We start from the raw sequence: 23,636 nt of genomic DNA on the forward strand, positions 1-23,636 counted from the left end.
TCACACACAACCCGGAACTTGCAGGGAGCCTCTCTCCCCGGGATATCAAGGCATTCGGGGACGCTGACTGGACGTACATGCACCAATGGTGTACAGGGGACGCACTAAAGCCACTCCCGGACCTGTTTCGGGAGGCAATACCGTCGGGCCTCGACAGGTTCCGATACTTCCAAGTTAAGACCTACTATCAGTCGCACGCTGGACGCCACCTGTTCCATAGACCGGCCACGGAATTTGAGGACCTGTGCGTGCGGCGAACCCATATGATTTGCGGTGTCTCTACCCTTTACAAAATGATCCTAACTGCATCCACCGGGGAACCCATGAAGCACATGGCACGCTGGGAAGAGGCCGCGGGTGTCACTCTTACGGCACCCAGTGGACGAAAATCCACATTCTGTCCCACCAAAGCGCCATGAGCTCCAAACATCAAGAACTTAACTATAAACTACTGACTGGCTGGTATAGAACACCAGAGCGGCTACACAGGATGATGCCGAAAATCTCCGAGACTTGCTGGAGTTTTGGCACGGCAACGGGCACTGACTTACATATTTGGTGGTCGTGCGGGAAGATAGCCACGTACTGGCGACAAGTCCACGCGAAGATTAAGGACATTCTGGATGTGGAGCTCCCCTTCCAACCGCTGCAGATGCTCCTTCATCACACCCCCCTACCCCTTTCACGCTATAAAAAATCACTGACCAGACACCTCTTAAATGCGGCCAAACTCCTTATCCCGGTGAGATGGCGGTCCCCCCAGTTGCCCACTCTCGTACAATGGATGGACAAAGTGGAGGAGATCCATGGCATGGAACAACTCACGGCTTCCCTCCGGAACACCACAGAATGCTACCTACAGATCTGGACTCTGTGGCTCATGTTTATCTCTGAAAGCCGCACTGACAGAACACAACCAACACCCGCCGCCACCCTCAACGCGGGAGAAGAGGATGACTGGGCCATTCGAGGGCATCGAGAGACCTTGGGCGCCCATAGGGAGCCACTGTGGAGGGGCGCAGAGAGGGGATACACCCCAGACCATATTGTCCTTCATTACCCTTTCCTCATGCCCTCAAGCATTCCTACTCCCCCCTCTTTTTCTTCCTAATCTCCGCTCACTTTGCTCTACCTGATTTCACTCCTCCAGGCCTCTCACTCTGACCACGCCCGGTAATCGCGGTGAGCGGTTTAGACGAAACGGGTCACTATCAGACCATCTGAGTAACCAGCACCAATGCCACCCCGCACATCAACCAAAACATTAACAGGGAAACTTGAAAGACCCAACCATGGGTTTGAGAGAAGATGTGTAACACAAGGTGGGCATATAGGTACGGAGGCTCCCTACCTTTGACGATGCGACCTAATGATGGCAACACAAACACTGTAGAGGCCCACGTTCGGCACACGACAGGGAAGCAGCACACCCATGAGAGACCGATGCTGGCTGAGACAGGGGGAATCTGGAATACCCACGACTACTTCACAATTCACGACACTTAGGTCTATGACCCCCGACTGATGGATGGCCCTTGGCAACTAGCGATCCATTGGGGAAGCCACCCCGGTGATTACCATGTATGCTTCCACACGGTATATGCTGAATGCCCGCAAATTACCTGAGTACTCAGATGAGTGCTATGCTTAAACATGATCACAGCTCAGATTAACATGTGTTAAATCATCTAGTACTCATTAACTCTCTAGTACTCATTAACCCTGTTGATGCCTGCAAGGAAATCACAAACTAACTTACCGCTTAAAACAAGGATTAGCAATAGCAAGCATGTATGTAGAGCGCCTAGGCAAAGCGTAAGGTTTAAACTTCATTATTCACTCGTAGGCGCATGAGCGAGTGCCTCTTTGTACTTCATTCTCTTTTACCTCAGTCCCCTGTAAACTCCTAAGACTTGACTATCCTCAGTAACAATGTTTAAAAAAATACCTATTTGATTAGCCTATATAGTGGTACTGTTGGTATAACGCTGCTGGATATCTCTCTTAATTCTAACCTCTTACATTACTACTACGCTATACTTACCAGAACTACTCTTCTTAAAATAAAATGAGGCTCACAGTTACTCAGAGATGATAGAAATTGCATTGTAATATACCTTTTATGTATGGAACTTTATCGTCTCCCTTTTTTCATTCTGTACCCCATTTAACTTTATGCCTTAATAAAAAAGCGATTGACAAAATAATTATATTTTTTAGATTAGATTGGGCATCAAGACGGCACAGATCTTCCTTCTGACTTACAAGTCAACTCTTTTTTTTAATGACAGCAGGTTAAACTTTAACTAGTAAACTGAGAGAACTGTGTATAATAAAATGATAAAAATATTTTAGCATATCATAGAACAGTGATTGCGAACCTTTTTGAGCCTGAGTGCCCAAACCGCAATACATGACAACTTTTTTTTCCTCAAAGTGCCAACATGGCAATTAAACCTGAATACTGAGGTTTAAGTTTAGAAAAAACAACTCGTACAGTTGTCCGAACTAATTAACAACTTTTGTTTTAAAAGAAGAACACAACAGAGAGTTCAATGACACACATTTTAAATAATGATATAAATAGATAAAATGAAGTTTATGTGTGTTGTGGTTTAAATTCAGCAGACAGCAATGTTTTCTCTGAGGTATGAAGACAAGGAATGGACACAGCAGAAATGCAAGCTTGGAGGACAGTACAGTACAAAATACTGTTCCTAATTAAAACAGATCTTATAACAAAATTCTGTACACATCCAAAAAGGGGTTGTCTTCACATAGTACAGTCATGTCCTGTCAATTGCATATTAAAAGAACTTAAAGCACATTTGGCATTAGCTGGTCAAAAGGTGTTACTTGATTAAACAAACACTTCCCAACAAGGTGTTAACAGGATATGCAGTGCAGGGGGGAAAACAAGAAGAAGATACAAATCAGGATCAAAGGCCAGCTGTTATAATAGAGCATCCTGACATTACTCAATCAACTGTGTAGTGTGACACAGGATATGAGGGGAAAGGTGCTCATTAATCCATTTCAATATGTATTAGTATCTCCAACAAATGCAATACATACACACAGACTGCTGAACACATACACACACAGACTGCTAAATACACACACAGACCACTAAATACACACACAGACCTCTAAATACACACTCAGACCGCTAAATACACATACATATTCTGCTGAATACTCACACTGCAGAATACACACACACTCAGACTGCTGAATGCATACACACAGTCTGCTGAATACATACACTGCTAAATACACAGACATATTGCTAAGTACACACACAGACTGCTGAGTACATACACAAGCAGACTGCTGAGTATACACACACGCAGACTGCTGAGTACACACACATGCTGACTGCTGAATACACACAGATGCAGACTGCTGAATACACACACACGCAGACTGCTCAATACACACACACACAGACTGCTCAATACATACACACGCAGACTGCAGAATACATACACACAGTCTGCTGAATACATACACACACAGTCCACTGAATACATACACACACACAGTCCGCTGAATACATACACACAGTCTGCTGAATACATACACACACACAGTCCACTGAATACACACACACAGTCCGCTGAATGCTCACACACACACACAATCTGCTGAATACATACACACTGTCCACTGAATACACACACACACTGCTAAATACACACACAAACTGCTGAATACACACACTGCTGAGTACACACAGACTGCTGAATACATACACACACACAGACTGCTGAAAACATACAGACTGCTGAATACACACACATATACTGTATTGAGGGGTGCAGTGTATGTGTTTGTGTATAAGGTGTGGAGTGCTGTGTGTGAGGGGTGCTGTGTGTGTGTGAGGGGTGCTGTGTGTGTGTGAGGGGTGCTGTGTGTGTGTGTGTGATGGGTGCTGTGTGTGTAGGGAGGGGTGCTGTGTGTGAGTGGGGTAAGGGTGCTGTGTTTGGGGCTCCCAGTGTCAGGATTGCCACCACAACCACTTGCACATCTAGAGGGCTTCCACGTCCCAGTGCTTGGACTGCCACCACAACCACTTACACATCTATAGGGCTCCCGCCTCCCAGTGCCAGGACTGCCACCACAACCACTTACACATCTCTTGGGCTCCCAGTGCCAGTATTGCCACCACAATCACTTACACATCTGTAGAGCTTCCATTACCAGAATTGCCACCACAACCACTTACACATCTATAGGTCTCCCAGTGCCCGGACTGCCACCATAACCACTTACTAGACATGTGCAATTAGTTTCTTGGAATTCGGACATTCAGATACTTCCGAAGTTCCGAAGGGCCGATGTTCCAAATTGCCGAAGTTCCAAATTGCTGAAGTTCGGAAGTGCAGAACCGAACCAAATGCCATTGGTACGAATTGCAGAACCAGACACATATTTTTACTTACCCGAATTTCTGAACCAAACCAAATTTTTTGCCCATGCACATCCCTAGTATTTAATTAAAGTTCAAATTACAGAGAGGAGATACAAATGTTAAAGAAAGTTGTTTTAGTGAATATAGTGTCCCTTTTAAGTTACAAGAATGTGAATAACAAGAGATTGCAAACTTGTGTTAATGTCTGACCAGTCTACACTTCTAGGGGCCATATTTATCAAAGCAAATTAGCTTTTCTCAGCTATAGTTTGCTAAAATTGAAGTACTTATTAAAAAACAGCAAATCAATGTTTTTCCACTTTCTTTACATTTAATGCTGAATTGTCTTGACACTATTGGGTTAACTTAGTGAGAGTATTCTTGCTAAATCAGGATCTTTGGATATTTGTGGACTACATTTCCCATAATCCCTTCCTAGGTTGGCATAGGAAGACTGCTGCTTTCTATATATTTATATGGTTGTGTAAATTTCATCTGTAGTTAGCCCAGTTTTAAAGCAAGCCTTGTTAGTATTTTTCAATTATATCTCTTACTATTGACATTGGAACTTGCCACAAATGCTTTGCAAACTGTTATGTGTAATGTGTTGTTTTTTTTCTCTATAGGGGTAAATTGGATACTTACACAGCCTGATGAACCTCCCTCGTCCAATCAAATTTCTTTTAGCTTCCCTGAGTTTGAAAGCACAAATGGAACTATAAAGTCTTATGCTGTGATAGTAACAACTGGAGAAAATGGTACCCTAAAAATGAGTTTATTTCTGTTTTTCCATACTAGGGCCAGGCTACTTTTGGTACTTTAGATGTTTTGGCAAAGCATCAGGGGAGATGTAGTCCTCAACATCTGGAGTGCCGACTGTTGCCTAATCCTATGCTATACAATTTTGAACATAATATGCAAAGATGGTAATGGTTAAGTAAATGGTAATGGTTAAGTGAACCATTAGTTGAAATATTAACTTGAGCTCATATGAAACTTTACCCAAGTTTGTAAAGGTTTGCTCACATTGTGGGATGTTTAAACACATTCATGAGTTAAAAAGTAGACATGAGCATAAATTTGTTTTAAGACATTCATCCAAATAAAATGCCTTAAAACAAATTAAGGAATGAAATGTGTTTAGTTCATCTAGTTCAGGCATCCCCAAACTCTGGCCCTCCAGATGCTGCTGAACTACAACTCCCATGATTCTCAGCCAATGTATTCCATTCATAGAATCATGGGAGTTGTAGTTCAGTGGCATCTGGAGGGCTGGAGTTTGGGGAAGCCTGATCTAGTTCATCTATATTCCCTGTATGGGTTAATAGGCAACTCAGTTAATTAATTCACATACGATCTGAATGAATTGCGGAATCAATTAATTTGGTGATATTAAAGGGAACCTGTCATGCCACCACAACTTGTGCTCATTAGATTGAGCATAAGATTATATTTATACATTTTGCTAGCAGTTTATAAATCAGGAGAAAACATTATTATTTAAAAACAGGTTTCTCTCCCAGCTGTCAGGCAATGCCTCGGAGAGCAAAAAAAGAGGAAGTCCCTATGCTGTCTTTATTTAATCTATTTTTTGTTTGTTTATAGAATAGTTTATACATGGTCATAATGCACAACAAAATACTTTTAGTGTTGTACTGAATTATATAATTTGTTTGTACAGACTGGAGATGCAAAAGGTATATTTACATAGATCATGCAATCATGCAAATCTCTTGTCGCCTCTTTGTGTTGTTATACAAATTCTACGTGTCACTATCATTCTGGAATACCATCAGTTAGACTTATGCATATTAACCATTTAACTTATGACATAGGTAAGAGGACACATGGCAAGTTGTAAAAAAAAAAACTATATATATATATATACATTATTAATATTTAATTCATTTGATATATTGGCACTGTTTCCCTTGGATTGATTTAAAGCGAAGAGTTACCCACTATTTTAAATCTTATAGACTCTGGAGTACGCTTATTAAAGGATTTGTATTTCACATATTAATTACAACTGATTATGAAAATATAATTTATTGTGACAAATAATTAAAAGGAAACTCCAGTGCCAGGAAAACAATCCGTTTTCCTGGCACTGCAGGCACCATCTCCCTCCCACCTCCCAATCCCCGGTTGCTGAAGGGGTGAAAACCCCTTCAGTGACTTACCAGAGGCAGCGACATGTCCCACGTCGCTGGTTCTTCCTCCGCCACTGCTCCTCCTTTGCATTACGTTGGCCGGTGGGCGAGACTGATGCGCATAAGAGCTCCCCATAAGAAAGCATTGAAAATGCTTTTCAATGCTTTCCTATGGGGAATTGAGCGATGCTGGAGGTCCTCACACAGCATGAGGACGTCCAGCAATGCTCTAACACAGAACATCTGTGCTAGAAACACGGAACTGCCCTATAGTGGCTGTCTAGTAGACCGTCACTAGAGGTGGAGTTAACCCTGCAAGGTAATTATTGCAGTTTATAAAAAACTGCAATAATTACACTTACAGGGTTAAGGGTAGTGGGAGTTGGCACCCAGACCACTCCAATGGGCAGAAGTGGTCTGGGTGCCTGGAGTGTCCCTTTAATAACAATAGTAATAATAATAATGATAATAAAATAAAATTATAATATTTAACATGTGTGACAATAATCAATTAATATTTAGGAATAACATAAATATACAATATGGCAACAGTTTTGACATAATTAAAGATAGCTTAATAGCAACATATGTTAATTTTACTCCTAAAGGAGTTGCATGCTAAATTACAAATAATTCCTCTTGAATTTAATCAACATTTATATCCACATATATGCAATGTTAACAAGAAATCACTCAGCTTTCCTTAACACAGAACATAGAGCATGCAGCGTAGCTTCCAGTCGTAAAAAAAAATCTTTTACTATCAGTTTCACTCACTCACTCACTGCTGGCTACAATTCTCAAAGGAAAAACACCTTAATATTGCAATTAACAGATATAATATTTCTCACGCTAATAAGTCATTTTAACTATTTTCCTCCATCCATTAAGTCAAAAGAATAATCCAACTATATGTTTTTACACTGCAGATGATTACATTTACTGATTAAAGATGAACAATCCCTAAATTCAGATAATACAATATATCTGGATAATGTCTTGGTATGCTATACTTGGAAAATCACCAGTAAATATATTGTTCATTTATTCCACCTGCAGTAATGGTATGTGGAACCATATATATCCTCAGATAATTATGATTTCCAAGGTTTGAAATCTGGCCAGCATTATCCATGTATACTTCTACTTTTATTAAAATTAATTATTTGTAATCACATAAAATTAAATGAAACCAGCTTTCTTGGTAGAAATTCTTTAGGCTTGGAGATATATTCCATGAATGGTGGATGCAAGTTTGCAAGTATGAGTATGTTTAAATGGAGATTGAGTATTTTAGAAATTTCTGATAAGTAGAGAAATTTAACTAAGTCCCAGATTCAGTTGGAAAAGACAGAGAGTTAGATATATCCAGTTTTTGGTTAATACCCGTTGTTAATCCCATGCCTCCAGCTATCTTCGATTTTTAATGAAATTCTTATCTTAACTTTCTTTACATCATTAAAAGTAACCAATGGAATCAGGTGGGTGTACCTTCTTCTATTGATTGTCATATAGACTTTGATTAATAGATGGTGTTGAAACACCACAAGAAATTCCTATAACAAATTCCAACTACCACTTTGTATAAAGGGTTAATTGAATTTGTGATGCGTTTGATGTCACAAATCTTATCTTTTATGGGTACCCTTTATGAAATATATGTCAGTCGTCAAATAATTTTCTTAGACTGACCATCTCTTTATTGGGCTATAAATTGACGCATTTGATTTTGACGCATTTTAAATTTAAAAAGTAAAAATGACTTAAGAATCATCTTTTTGTAGTAATCCTGTGTCTGGTTTTCTTAGTTACACTGAAAGAAGAAACCCTATCTCTGGTCAGTGTTTAGGTTAGCAGCACTACTTTGGTCAGTGTTTGAATAGAGTTAGCGAGAAACAAAAATGTGTCTAAGCTTTGCATTTTGTTACAAAATGGAGTCACATCTACTAAGTGGTGACTTTACAGTATACATTTTTAATTTCTATCTTAACACAAAATGTCTGATATAAAATACCTGACAATATATGTAAATATATATACACACACAAGTGAAAACGTGTATGACATCACAAGTTTACAAGTGGCATTATGTTTATTCCTAATTTTTCTAAAGTCAAAATCATGTTCATGTGGTATCAATAATATATGTTTGATCCCAAAAAATAGATAAGTAAAATAGTATTTTCCATTCATGTCCCAAATACAATTTGTTAATGCTGTTTTTCTGTGTCACCTGCTAGTGCTCAGTCTCGAAGTTGGACATTCATGTAGTAGACATAGTTTGTAAGCAAAAGTCTCAAAATCTAAGACTGTTTAAGGATTTCTTTTGAATAATTCTCCAATTATTCTGCTAAATCTTTAGTTGCAGGCCAGGTTCCAAGTCGTGGAATTCTGAACAAGACATACGATGATTTCAAGAATAATAAAACAAATACATATGTCTCAAACATCAAAGAAATGGCGAGCCGGACTTTGAGATCTCTTACGGCAAATTCTGTAACTGTTAAAATTGGTGCTGGAGATAAACAATATGGCTATTACAATGGACCCTTGGAACCATCTACATCCTACTGGTATTGAAACTTGTAGATGATTGTATTGTACATTCTTTATTTTTTAATATTATAAATTGTGAAATTAATTAAAGCAGTGGATTTGGTACGTAAATAAACAGGTGAGTATTTGGAATATAGCTAAATAGGATGTATACAGAAAATGTATTTATTGTTGCAGATAGGGGCTTCTTAAACGTCTGCATGCCCTTTTAGCTTGCGTTAGATATGCATAAGGCTACCCTAGCTATAAGATAAGGCCAGGGACTAATAAAAGTATTTGGAAAACAGGGCACACTAGATGGGCTGAATGTTTTTTACCTGCCGTCACATTCTATGTTTCTATGGATTCCCCGAGCAAATTAAAGATTTATTCAGTTTATGGGATAGCAAGTTACCTATTGACTTCAATTGAGGTATTGGTATTCAGTGAGCAGAGTAAACCCACCCAAAATCTTAACCATCTTAAAGGCAGTGGAAATATAGAAGAAGAAAAAAACATTAAACCACCAGACAGAAAAACTACGTGTAGGTGTGCAGTGTATACAACAATATAATACTAAAATAAACAGTTGCAAGTTTTAAAATACTTTTAAAAGAAAACACCACACTAGTACCTTTTGCAGCAATAGCGGGGGAACTACCACATTTTATTTTTACTAATACCAATTTTGCTATTGTTTTTGTATATATTCTTATAGTATGGCAATGCTACAATGTTATACACAACTGATCTTTGCACAATGTATGTGTTAATAGAACATAAACATTCCAAATGAAATACATCTTATATATATTGTTTGCAAAGAAACTATAATGTGAATTGTACAGTTTCAATGGGAGGTCTGCCTAAACTCATTCAAATGAGAGCTTTTAACTTATTTTTAAGTATTAATAGTTTTAAAAGATAAAATAGTTATGTTAATATATACAGTTGTCACAAGCTACTATTAACTCTAACAGCATGCCTTAGACTCAAAATTAATTTATTCTTCAAGTTTGGAGAAAGAATGTGTTTTCTAGACTTTAATAAAGTTCCAAATATTTTTTTAGGATTAGTGTTGCTGGATTCACCGACATTGAGTTTGATAATGCCACAGGAACCATTCTGGAGGATCGCTCTGTAGCAACGTTTTCTCCTTTCTCAAACGAGATTAAAACATCTGTGAATTCAACTCAGAACACATCTCAAAACTCAGGTATACCTGTAGTATAGCACTATGTGGAACTAAAAAAACAGCTTTATAATGAAAGAAGAAATTAAGTAAATCAGTTATTAAGGATCAATCATGCTTATAATATGAATATATTGAATATCTTTATGAATTACACTCATGATTATATATTGTTTTTATAAGGGCTTTCCCACGCTATGCTATCTCAGTCAGAGCACTCTGAATGGTTGGCTTGTAAGCTAACCAAATAGCTCTTACAGACAGGTGCCACTTCTCTCAAATTGTGAGTCATCACTGTTTAGTATCTATTTAGAGTCCCCACGGTGGGGAACAAGGGGGGGAAAAGGATTCCAAATCCACACACTGCTAGCTCGGGTGGAGGAATGGGAGGTAAACACTGACTGGTCCACACCCGTTCTTTAATTTGAAGCTTCCACCCTATGCTCACAATTGGAGGCACGAGAGACCTTAGCCTTGAATGTAACTAGCAAATGGGCAGAAATATCTTTCCAGTAATTTGTCTTTTATGACAGCAAGAAACCACTGGCTGCTTACTATTTAGCGTGGTGGGGCGTTTTGGATATAAAGGATGTTTAAGACCACGTTTATACAAATATAAGCTGAGTTTTAATTGACATTTTAATGATTAACAAAGTTAGTCATTAAAAGCGGCTGATGCTCACGAAACAAATGTATCACCTATTTTATTTCAAGAAGCTGACCCATTTATTGGGTTTGTCTTTTTGAATTTCAAATGGCTTTAAATCAATCTGAAATTTGAAAAAAAAAAAAAGGCTGAAAACAGTCGATATTTATTTTATTATTTTATAATGAAAGCCTTAAATTGAGACCATAATTAGAGCCCTCCAGGTGTTTTGGGTAAGATTTCCATTATTTTCTATCAGATATAGACCTCAATTATTTAGAAATCATTCCAATCTGTTGGGGAAAAAAAAAACACTTTTTATTTATTTACAGAAATCACCAATAATGTATATGGCAGTTAAAAAAAATAAAAAAATTAAGTACCGTATTTATCGGCGTATAACACGCACAGGCGTATAACACGCACCTCATTTTTAGAAAGAAATTCCAGGAAATTTCCCCCCTCATCCCATAGTATTCCCCCCCCTCATCCCATAGTATTCCCCCCTCATCCCATAGTGTCCCCCCTTTCCATAGTATTCTCCCCCCTTTCCATAGTATTCTCCCCCCTCCCATAGTATTCCCCCCTCCTCCCATAGTATTCCCCCCCTCCTCCCATAGTATTCTCCCCCCTCCCCTCCCATAGTATTCTCCCCCCCTCCCCTCCCATAGTATTCTCCCCCCCTCCCCTCCCATAGTATATAGTATTCTCCCCCCCCTCCCCTCCCATAGTATTCTCCCCCCCCTCCCCTCGTATTCTCCCCCCCCTCCCCTCCCATAGTATTCTCCCCCCCTCCCCTCCCATAGTATTCTCCCCCCCCTCCCCTCCCATAGTATTCTCCCCCCCCTCCCCTCCCATAGTATTCTCCCCCCCTCCCCTCCCATAGTATTCTCCCCTCTCCCCTCCCATAGTGTACTTTCCTCCTCCTCCCCTCCCATAGTGTACTTCCCCTCCTCCCCTCCCATAGTGTACTTTCCTCCCCCTCCCCTCCCATAGTGTACTTTCCTCCCCCTCCCCTCCCATAGTGTACTTTCCTCCCCCTCCCCTCCCATAGTGTACTTTCCTCCCCCTCCCCTCCCCTCCCATAGTGTACTTTCCTCCCCTCCCATAATTACTTACCTGTCCTGAAGCGTGGGCCGGCTTCACACCGTGCACCGCGGAACAGGAACTTTAATTTAAGGTTCCGGTTTCCGGCGGGACTGAAAGGAAGTGTGCACACTATTGTGCACACTTCCTTTCAGTCCCGCCGGAAACCGGAACCTTAAATTAAAGTTCCTGTACCGCGGTGCGCGCTGTGAAGCCGGCCCACGCTTCATGACAGGTAAGTAATTATGGGATATCGGCGTATAACACGCACCCACGATTTTTCCCCTATTTTCAGGGGAAAAAAGTGCGTGTTATACGCCGATAAATACGGTATTTATTCTACTAGATTGGAATAATTTCTGATGCAGATTCAAACAAAATAAGTCTAGGCCATAGACCTCAGTTTAATATTGTTGGAGAAGCTTTTCAAATGGTTTAATATTTTTGCATAAACTTTTAAAAGGGAAAAAAATAATAATATTGATATTTTTTAATATATTAACTTTTTTCATATATAATAGGGAGGGAGGGGAGCGTAAACATCCCCTTGCAGATGACCTGCCTGCAAGTGAGGACTACAGACCTAAAATATTCACAAAATTGACATTTGGCAGTGTTTTGGCTGCCAAAATTATGTGTGCCACAGGTGTAACTAAGCCCCTGGCACACAATTGCTAATATCTCTGAGCAAGCAATATTTCAAGCAGAAACACTGAACATTCAGACTCTTACCACAATGACCACTTCTAATCACTGAAGTGGTCATGGTGGTTGGAGTAACCCTTTAAGTCGAGGCCTTTGTAAGACAAACCACCTTATGTTCAAAGTTATTTGAGAACATAGTTCTGTTAAATATATCACTTTTCACAATCTTTTTTACTAGTTTTAATATTACACCAATATGCAAAGAATATATGATGCTATCATACGATGCTTTTGATTTTAGGTGCCATAGCGCTTATCCCCCATTACATAACTCTTTCCTTCCATCTCATACCTCCCATCCCATTTCTCCTTCCTTCCATCTCATATCCGCCCTCTCCATTTATTTTTCCTCCTATCTCATTACCCCAATTCCATTACTACTTCCTCCCATCTGATATGCCCCCCCCATTCCAATACTCCTTCCTCCCATCTCATATCCAACCATTCCATTACTCCTTCCTCCCATCTCATTACCCCAATTCCATTACTACTTCCTCCCATCTGATATGCCCCCCATTCCAATACTCCTTCCTCCCATCTCATATCTCTCCATTCCATTACTCCTTCATCCAATATCATATCCCCTATTCTATTACTGCTTACTCCTATTTCATACCCCCATTAAATTACTCATTCCTCACATCTCACCACCCCATTCCATTACTCCATCCCCATCTCATTACTCCCATTCCATTACTCCATCCTCTCATCTCATATCCCCACATTCCATTACTCCTTCCTCCCATCTCATATCACCCCATTCCATTACTCATTACTCCTATTTCATACCCTCATTAAATTACTCATTCCTCACACCTCACCCCCATTCCATTACTCCCTCCCCATCTCATTACCTCCATTCCATTACTCCATCCTCCCATCTCATATACCCAATTCCATTATTCCTTTCTCCCATCTCATATTCCCTTACTACTTCCTCCCATCTCATTTATATACCACATTCAATTACTACTTCTTCCCATCTCATATCCCCCCGTTCAATTACTCCTTCCTACCATCTCATATCCCCCATTCCATTACTCCTTCCTCCCATCTCATATCCCCCATTCCATGACTCCTTCCCCCATCTCATTCCCCCCATTCCATTACTACTTCATCCCATCTCATATCCATTATTACATTACTTCTTCCCCATCTCATTCCCCCCATTCCATTACTACTTCCTCCCATCTCATATCCCCCACTCCATGACTCCTTCCCCATCTCATTCCCCCCCATTCCATTACTACTTCCTCCCATCTCATATCCATTATTACATTACTTCTTCACCATCTCATATTCCCCATTCAATTACTCCTTCCTCCCATCCCATATCCCCCATTCCATTACTTCTTTCTCCCATCTCATACCCCTTCATTCTATTACTACTTCCTCCCATCTCACATAGCCCCATTAAATTAATCCTTTCTCCCATGGGCTGAGCCATGTTTCTCTCAGCAATTGTCACATCATGTAATCTGTGCAGCGAAGGGCAAATGATAGGTATTTATTCTGATTATTTATTGTATTTGACTGTTTATTTTTAAATGTCCATATATTATGATTTTAGCCATTATTTTCTTGCTCTAGAACCGAAGACAGTGAAACTGCTCAGAAACAATGACAAGACATCATCTTCTGTTTCCCTGATTTGGGATCAACCTGACGAGTACCAGGCTGAATATAGATACAGAATACAAACAACAAGTGCATCATCTGCAGTGATAAATGAAATTATTGTTACAAATCAAACTGTTAATGTAACTAATCTGACACCTGGGGAGACATATACATTCACTGTATTTACAAGAGCAGCTGATAATGTCACTGAAAGTCAAGCTGTCTCATATACAACCTGCACAGGTGAGTACAGAATTACCTCTCTAGGGGGAGAATAGTGGATATGGTCATTATAGCAGGCAATAGGGACTTCAAGTATATTGAAAATATGGTTTAGGAATATAACAAATTCCTTCCTATCTTCCTCCCTTCCTTCCACCCTTCACTTCCCCCTTCCTTTCTCCCTTCCTTCCTTCTCATACTTCCAGTTTGCATATATCTATTTAAATACAAAATATCATATTTTATTTCTCCAAAAAATTATATATAAGCAGCATCTGCATGCTTTTTAATATAATATGTATGACATATCTCAATATATAAAATAATAATATCAAAAAACTTCACAGATCACAGATTACATGTATTTTTATTTTAAGTTCTGTTTTTTAAGTTCTGTGTGATTTCCATTCTGCTTTCTTTCAGTTCCGAGCCTGGCTCAGAATATCACAGTAACTAATAACAATACTACTAATTCACTGAGTGTGAACTGGACAATACCATCAGGGAAAGTGGATAATTACACAGTGACTCTGAATGGAGACGTCAACAGAACAACCACAACTAATTCTACACATGTGGATTTCACAGACTTACTGCCAGGCAGAAACTACTCCATCACTATACAGACAATCAGTAGTAACTGTAACCAGTCAGCAGCTCCAGTGATAGAGGCAACATGTGAGTATGATGGGATCCTTGGGACAGAGCTATATCTTTATGTGTAGACATTGTGTGCACTGTGACATTATTGTAATATGGTTAAAGGGACGCTATAGTCACCAGAACAACTATAGATTAATGTAGTTGTTCTGGTGTATATAACCTGCCCCTGCATGCATTTTTATGTAAACACTGCCATTTCTGGGAAAAGGTAGTGTTTACATTAATACCTAGGAACACCACCAGTGGCTGTTGCTCAGACGGCCACTAGAGGTGCTCCCTGAGTCACTGATGTTCAGCAGCTCCATGTTCTGCATGGAGGCACTTAACTTTCTCAATAGGTATGTATTGAGTAAATGCATCACTATGAGGAGATGCTGGTTAGTGCAGAACGTGTTTTGCCGTCCATGCGTGATAGCCTCCCTTAGCTTTCCTTTTTGATGTTCTCAGCCAAGGGGTCAGTCGCGATCGGACATGTGTGGTGCTGGAACAATTTGTCAACATTTGTATTTCTGGCTCTATAGTGCGGATTTAATTTGTAAATTAAATACAATGGTATCAGTATAAATTGAAATTGCTTTATTTTAATCATTTCTTAATATTTTACTATTGAACAGATCCTACCTCACCAGGCTCATTTTATTTTACTGGTATCGGAACAAACAACATTTCGTTGTCCTGGGGAGAACCAGTAAATATGACCAATGTGACAAAGACTTTCAATATAAATTACAGCAATTCTTCATCCTCTTGGACTGTGACAGTAAACACATTAAATGTCACCCTTCAGAACCTCACATCTGGGACTAATTACACAATTACTGTAGTAACAGTTGGTGCTCGGCAGTATCAGAGTTCTCCTGTGACCAGTTCCATCTACACAAGTAGGTTTACAGCTTTCTGTATGTTCTGCAATATAACATTTTATTGTGCTATCTCTTGCAGCTCTGGATCAAAATAAAATATCATAACTTTTACTGGACACTTTGGAATTAATCTTCACTGATACATTAAACATAAACTGTATGTGTTTAAGGCTAAATACTTTGGTACAGTAGGAGATGTTTCCTTAGTGTCAGTAATTTGAATATATATTTACTTTTTTATATTGTCATTTATTAATATATATTTAATATTTTTATTGTAATTTTTTAATTTTTAAGTTGATTGCATTTTATTTTCTAACTCTAGAACCGATGCCAGTGAAACAGCTCAGAGATAATGGAATGACTACTGTATCTGTTTTCCTGATTTGGAATCAACCTGATGAGTATAGAAGTGATTACACCTACAGAGTACAAATAGAAAACACTTCATCTGTAGTGATAAATCAAACAACGGCATCAAATCAACTCAATGTAACTAATCTGACACCCGGAGTAACATATACATTCACGGTATTTACACGAGTGGCTGATAAAGTCACTGAAAGTCAATCTGTCTCATATACAACCTGCACAGGTGAGTGTAAACTGGTATTAAAGAGAATCGAGATAAAGACACATTACAATACAGAGTCTGACTACTATTAGTCATTATAAGTTTATATGAAATGTGTGTTTAATAATGTTTGTCTTAAAATGTAATATGCAGGTGATGCTCTTTTAAGGCGCTGGATTTAATTAAAAAGTTACTAATATTCAATGGTGAAATTAAAAAAAGGGCCTATTGTTGCTTTTATAGAGTCATGTTTCTTTTTAGTAAAAGCTAATTCTTAAACTTTAATTATAAACATAGAGATATATCAAAATGCATACGTATATAGAAATTCCTTTTACTAACCTGCTAAGAAAAACGCAGTGCCGAATAAATTCTCGAAGTCCGTTACAGTCACGGCTTGGCTACTTTATTCTACATTTCACAATTCTGATTCCAGGTCATAACAATATGGTGTTTAGAGAATAATCCCATAGAATTTACCTAAAATAATCTTTCTTTTTGTTTTATTTACTAGAAAGAAGAATTAATTTAATCTAAACAGAAATGTACGAACCTTATATTAAATGATATCTGCTTTCTTTCAGTTCCGGATCTGGCTCAGAATATCACAGTAACTAATAACAATACTACTAATTCGCTCAGTGTGAACTGGACAATACCAGCAGGGAAAGTGGATAATTACACAGTGACTCTGAGTGGAGAAGTCAATAGAACAATCACAACAAATTCTACACAAGTGAATTTCACAGACTTACTGCCAGGCAGAAACTACTCCATCACTATACAGACAATTAGTAGTAACTGTAACCAGTCAGCAGCTCCAGTGATAGAGGCAACATGTGAGTATGATGGGATCATTGGGACAGAGCTAGAACAGAAAAATGAAATATGGATTTATTTAACTAATTATTTTGTTGTTGTTTTTTTCGTAGATCCAACCCCTCCAGTGTCCTTAAGCTTTACAAATATCGAAACAAACACAGTTTCGTTGTCCTGGGGAGAACCAGTAAATATGACCAATGTGACAAAGACTTTCAATATAAATTACAGCAATTCTTCATCCTCTTGGACTGTGACAGTAAACCCATTACATGTCACCCTTCAGAACCTCACATCTGGGACTAATTACACAATCACTGTAGTAACAGTTGGTGCTCGTCAGTATCAGAGTTCTCCTGTGACCATATCAGCATTCTCAAGTAGGTTTACAGCCAGAGGCGTAACTAGAAACCACAGGGCCCCAGTGTAAAATTCACACCTTGGTCCCTCCATCTATCACTTTCCATCCCCCCAGTTATGTGTCTCATACCTTCTGCCCCAAAGCTCCTCCATGTGTTTCATTCCTTCCCCCAGCCCCTTCATTGCCTCAGCCACTCCATAAGTCTCATTTCCCCCAGCCCCTCCATGTGTCTCATTTCCCCTCCTAAGTGTCTAATTTTCCACCAAAGGCCCTGCATGTGTCTCATTCCCCCCCAAAAGCCCTCCATGTGTCTCATTCCCCTAAAGCCCCACCATGTATCTCAGCCTCCCCCAAAGCCCCTCCATGTTTTCCATCCCCCCTCAAACCCCATCCATGTGGTCCGTTCCCTATCTGTGCTCTTTATTTAACACTTTGTCCAAGAATAGCATTGTCTTGATGAATCTCCCCTGATGTTTTCATCACACTGCAATTCGCAGTTTAATTAAAAAAAATTATATCTATATATATTGTTTGTATGTTTACAGCTGCAGTGTCGAGAAACCACACATTTGTTTTTTTGTGTGAATTTCTGCAATAATAGAGTTTATTTCAGTTGTTATTTTTAGATACGTATTGACTAATTAATTTTGTTAATAATACATCTAATGACAATAATTCCTTGAGAGAACATTGCAATCTACAGAATGAATCAGATCGTGTTTTATTTTCTAACTCTAGAACCGATGCCAGTGAAACAGCTTGGAAATAATGGAACGACTACTGTATCTGTTTTCCTGATTTGGAATCAACCTGATGAGTATAGAAGTGATTACACCTACAGAGTACAAATAGAAAACACTTCATCTGTAGTGAAAAATCAAACAACAGCATCAAATCAACTCAATGTAACTGATCTGACACCCGGAGTAACATATACATTCACGGTATTTACACGAGCGGCTGATAATGTCACGGAAAGTCAATCTGTCTCATATACAACCTGCACAGGTAAGTGTAAACTGGTATTAAAGGGAATCGACATAAAGACACATTACAATACAGAGTCTGACTATTATTAGTCATTTCAAGGTTATTTGAAATGTGTATTTAATAATGTTTGTCTTAAAATGTAATATGCAGGTGATGCTCGTTTAAGGCACTGGATTTAAAAAACAAAAAAGTTACTAATATTCAATGGTGAAATTAAAAAAAGGGCCTATTGTTGCTTTTATAGAGTCTTGTTTCTTTTTAGTAAAAGCTAATTCTTAAACTTTAATAATAAACATAGCGATATATCAAAATGCATACGTATTTAGAAATTCCTTTTACTAATCTGCTAAGAAAAACTCAGTGACGAATAAATTCTCGATGTCCGTTACAGTCACGGCTTGGCTACTTTATTCTACATTTCACAATTCTGATTCCAGGTCATAACAATATGGTGTTTAGAGAATAATCCCATAGAATTTACCTAAAATAATCTTTTCTTTTTGTTTTATTTACTAATAAGCATAATTAATTTTATCTAAACAGAAATGTACGAACCTTACATTAAATGATATCTGCTTTCTTTCAGTTCCGGATCTGGCTCAGAATATCACAGTAACTAATAACAATACTACTAATTCGCTCAGTGTGACCTGGACAATACCAGCAGGGAAAGTGGATAATTACACAGTGACTCTGAGTGGAGAAGTCAATAGAACAATCACAACTAATTCTACACAAGTGAATTTCACAGACTTACTGCCAGCTAGAAACTACTCCATCACTATACAGACAATTAGTAGTAACTGTAACCAGTCAGCAGCTCCAGTGATAGAGGCAACATGTGAGTATGATGGGATCATTGGGACAGAGCTATATCTTTATGTGCAAATCATACAAACTGAGTCATAGTAAACTTTTTAGCTTAACTTGTATTAAGATATCATTGGATTATTTTCAGAATAATGAAATATGGATTTCTTTAACAAATTATTTTGTTGTTGTTTTTTTGTAGATCCAACCCCTCCATTGTACTTAAACTGTACAAATATCGAAACAAACACAGTTTCGTTGTCCTGGGGAGAACCAGTAAATATGACCAATGTGACAAAGACTTTCAATATAAATTACAGCAATTCTTCATCCTCTTGGACAGCGACAGTAAACTCATTAAATGTCACCCTTCAGAACCTCATATCTGGGACTAAATACACAATCACTGTAGTAACAGTTGGTGCTCGGCAGTATCAGAGTTCTCCTCTGACCAGTTCCATCTACACAAGTAGGTTTACAGCTTTCTGTATGTTCTGCAATAGAACATTTTATTATGTTACATTCTGTGTTCTGAGCTGGTTCCACTAATTGTGCTGTTTCCTTAACAATTTGCACAAAACAATATTTTCTGACATATAATTTATAGAAAGAAATCAATTGTATTTTCTCTTTCTGTAGAACCAATGAAAGTGAAAGAGCTCCGAGTATCTAATGTGAATTTTAATTATGTTTTCCTGATTTGGAATCAACCTGATGAGTATAGAAGTGATTACACCTACAGAGTACAAATAGAAAACACTTCATCTGTAGTGATAAATCAAACAACGGCATCAAATCAACTCAATGTAACTGATCTGTCACCCGGAGTAACATATACATTCACGGTATTTACACGAGCGGCTGATAATGTCACGGAAAGCGAATCTGTTTCATTTACAACCTGCACAGGTGAGTGTAAAATAATACTTCAATAAGTTTGGAGCTAAAGGCTCCATTCATTACTCTAACTATCTGAAGGTGGGACGTATACAAGACACACATCATTGATCTAGTGTGTGGGTGTGTCCCCATTTTTAAAAACATTTTAACAATTTGCTTACTCTGAATTATTCCCCAAATGATTGCATGTAGAAAATGTCCCCAGACAAAATATTACATGGGCGAATTTTAAATTGATTAAACAGAATTTTTTTCCAGTCAAATCAATTTGGCCAAACTGAATTCCTCAGCCATGCAAAAGTATAGTGTTTAGAGTGTCCAGCTTTTCATTCACTCAATTTGAGAGTGTGAGTAAAGGAAACAGCATAAAGAGGCATCTTATGTATTAATATAAATGTGCCACCTCATGCATGAAAGTCCAGGTTTACAAATGTGCCTCTCGCTTTGTTAACTACTGGCTTTTCAAATTTTTTTGTTGAAATAAAAGTTACATTAACATGACATGTACTAGTTTTTGTATCTATTCAGTTACATTGGCGAAGGAAACTCTCAAAATAAGTTTAAAAAACTCCCGTAGCCATCAGCCATCCCGTACCCATCACTAGTTTTCCTGGCCAGCTCCTACTTGCTAAAGTAGCTGTTGTTACTTTGAGCAAGTGGCGACAGGGAGTTACTGTCCACCGCAGCTAAAAGGCCAGTCATTGACAGTTCCAGCTATTTTCTATGTGAAGAATCTAGCAATCAGTTGCAACCCTGTCACTAGGTCCACCAGCTGCTGCTAAGCGTTTTCAAATTGACTTATTTATTATACATGTATAAACTTTCTGTTTGTAAAGGTTACAAATGCAAATTGTTAGTTTCCCAACGAGGAACATAGGGCTGATCTCGCTTATCTGATATTATTGGCCTTGATATAGTATTTTTGGATATGCTTTTCAATTAATTTAGTATTTTTGCATAAAATGTTAAAATAATTTTTTTCAGTATATTGAAATATTTAAAAAAAATAAATTATTAAAATCTTAACACATATGAAAAATATAAAATCATTCGAAAAACGTAATCAAAAAATATTACGTGAAGGCCATTGCTGCTGCTTTAAATACTTTATGCCAGGATATTAATGAATTGTGCTTGAACTGTAGACTGTTTCTATTTATGTTACCTTGTTTTTTAAGTGCGCTAATAAATCGCACTAATAAATCCAACAGTCACTACTAAATTCCATGTGTCCTTGACCTGCATTTGACACTGAAGACCATCAACAACTTTTTCTCACCCTTCAAAACCTTGAGTATACAATAGTCTACTCATGACTGGTTCTTCTCTTACAACTTCCAGGACTCTTTCACTGTCTCCTTTTGTAATGTTTTCTACCCTCCGTGACTTATTTTTGTTAATGTTCCCCAAGGTTCTGTTCTAGGTTCCCTATTGCCTTCAATCTGTACTGTGACCCTTGAAAAATAACCAGTTCTTTTAGATTACAATATTTACTCTGGGCTGATAACACACACAGTAACCTCTCTTTTCCTGATCTCTCTGGATCCCTCTTAAATCATGTCTCCAACTGCCCATTTTGCTATTTCTAACTGGATGTCAGCCAATATTCTTCAATTTCTTGTAAACATAACTTCTCATTTTAACCCTTGAAGCACTGCTACTTACTCCCCCTTGTCTGTCTCCCTCCAAGTCAATGGTATTACTATTAACTCTACTCCACATGTTCTCTGCATTGAAGTTCTCTTTGATTCAAACCTCTACTTCACCCCTTACTTCCAGGCAATAACAAATGTCACTTCCATCTTACAAACATTGCTTGCTTTCTCCCCTAATAACATCAGATGCAGTTAAGGATCTCGATCAAGCCACATTGATCTCCCATCTTGACTACTACAATCCACTTCTCAATGGTCTTACACACTGCCAGCTCACCCCGTTAAAGTCCTTAGTGAATGTTGCTTCCAGACTCATCTTCCTCTCCGCTTACACCTAAACTGTCCTTACACTGGCTTCACATTACATGTAGTTTAAATATTTGAATTCCTTCTTCATAATCCTGTTCCTTGAGTACTTGAATTCACTAATACACAAGTATGTCCCCCAAGGCACCTACGCTATGCCAAAGAACTGTGTCTGACCTCAGTTTGCAATTGCGTCCCTCACATATCAAGATTTCTTTCTCTAGAACCTCATCTTTGTAAACTGTGACTCAGCCTGCATTCCTTCAGAAAATCACTAAAACCTCACTTCTTTTAGAAGGTATATCAATGAAACGTTCAATCCTCTCCTCCAATTGCACTGTAAAAAAAAAAAAAAAAGCTTATTTGGGCAGGGCCCACAACACGTTCTACTACATCCAACTTGTCTTGTTGCTTCTACTTGTTTGCAGAATATTTTGGTGCTTTAAGAAATAGTTTGAGGTATATGTTGGTTAATAAGGTGGCAGGCCTGTCTAGGTAGGGGTGGTTGGCAGTTAAGTTTGCATGTCCAGCAGTAGGTAGCTAAGAGGTAAAGTTTAATGGGTATCCAAACCCATTGGATTACTTGGGGAAAAGTACCTGGTAGAGTGCTTTCACAAAGGTGACCAGATTGTGTTGGGTTAAGATGGGTTGTTTCTAATGACCTGACACATTGATGTCCACTGTTTAGTCTGCAAGTGTAAACTGAGTACTGCACAATAAACATACAAATTACGTGGATATATAAATTAAATTGTGGAAGGTGAAATTAAAATTACCTTTAATTAATATTTTTATGTATTGATATAAAATAAATTTAAACCAAACTTTTACACAAAAAAAAGTACACATATGTATATCTTCATATACATAAAATTGATACTGTCTACTGTTTCTTAAAACATAAACATAAAATGGATACCGACTTTCGGTTTCATTCTGTTATCTTTCAGTGCCTGGTTTAATTGGATCTCAGAATATCACAGTGAATAATAACAAGACAACTAATTCCCTCAGTGTGACCTGGATCAATGCAGAAGGAAATGTGGATAATTACACAGTGGTTCTGAGTGGAGACATCAATAATGCAAACACAACTAATTCTACACAAGTGAATTTCGCAGA

At 38.3% G+C, this 23,636-nt stretch overlaps 1 protein-coding gene across 1 annotated transcript in view; it reads left to right on the forward strand.

Moving 5' to 3' along the window:
- The first annotated feature begins 1,237 nt into the window (after positions 1-1,237).
- The window catches only part of LOC134578543 (receptor-type tyrosine-protein phosphatase eta-like), a 34,136-nt gene continuing 11,737 nt past the window's right edge, over positions 1,238-23,636 (forward strand). The window contains exons 1-4 of the mRNA XM_063437521.1: positions 1,238-1,334; positions 5,041-5,172; positions 8,930-9,140; positions 10,173-10,318. Coding sequence (XP_063293591.1) covers positions 1,238-1,334; positions 5,041-5,172; positions 8,930-9,140; positions 10,173-10,318 — 586 coding nt within the window. The remainder of the gene's footprint in view (positions 1,335-5,040; positions 5,173-8,929; positions 9,141-10,172; positions 10,319-23,636) is intronic.

Source organism: Pelobates fuscus, chromosome 12 (genome assembly GCF_036172605.1).
Source record: "Pelobates fuscus isolate aPelFus1 chromosome 12, aPelFus1.pri, whole genome shotgun sequence".
In the NCBI taxonomy this organism is placed as follows: domain Eukaryota; kingdom Metazoa; phylum Chordata; class Amphibia; order Anura; family Pelobatidae; genus Pelobates; species Pelobates fuscus.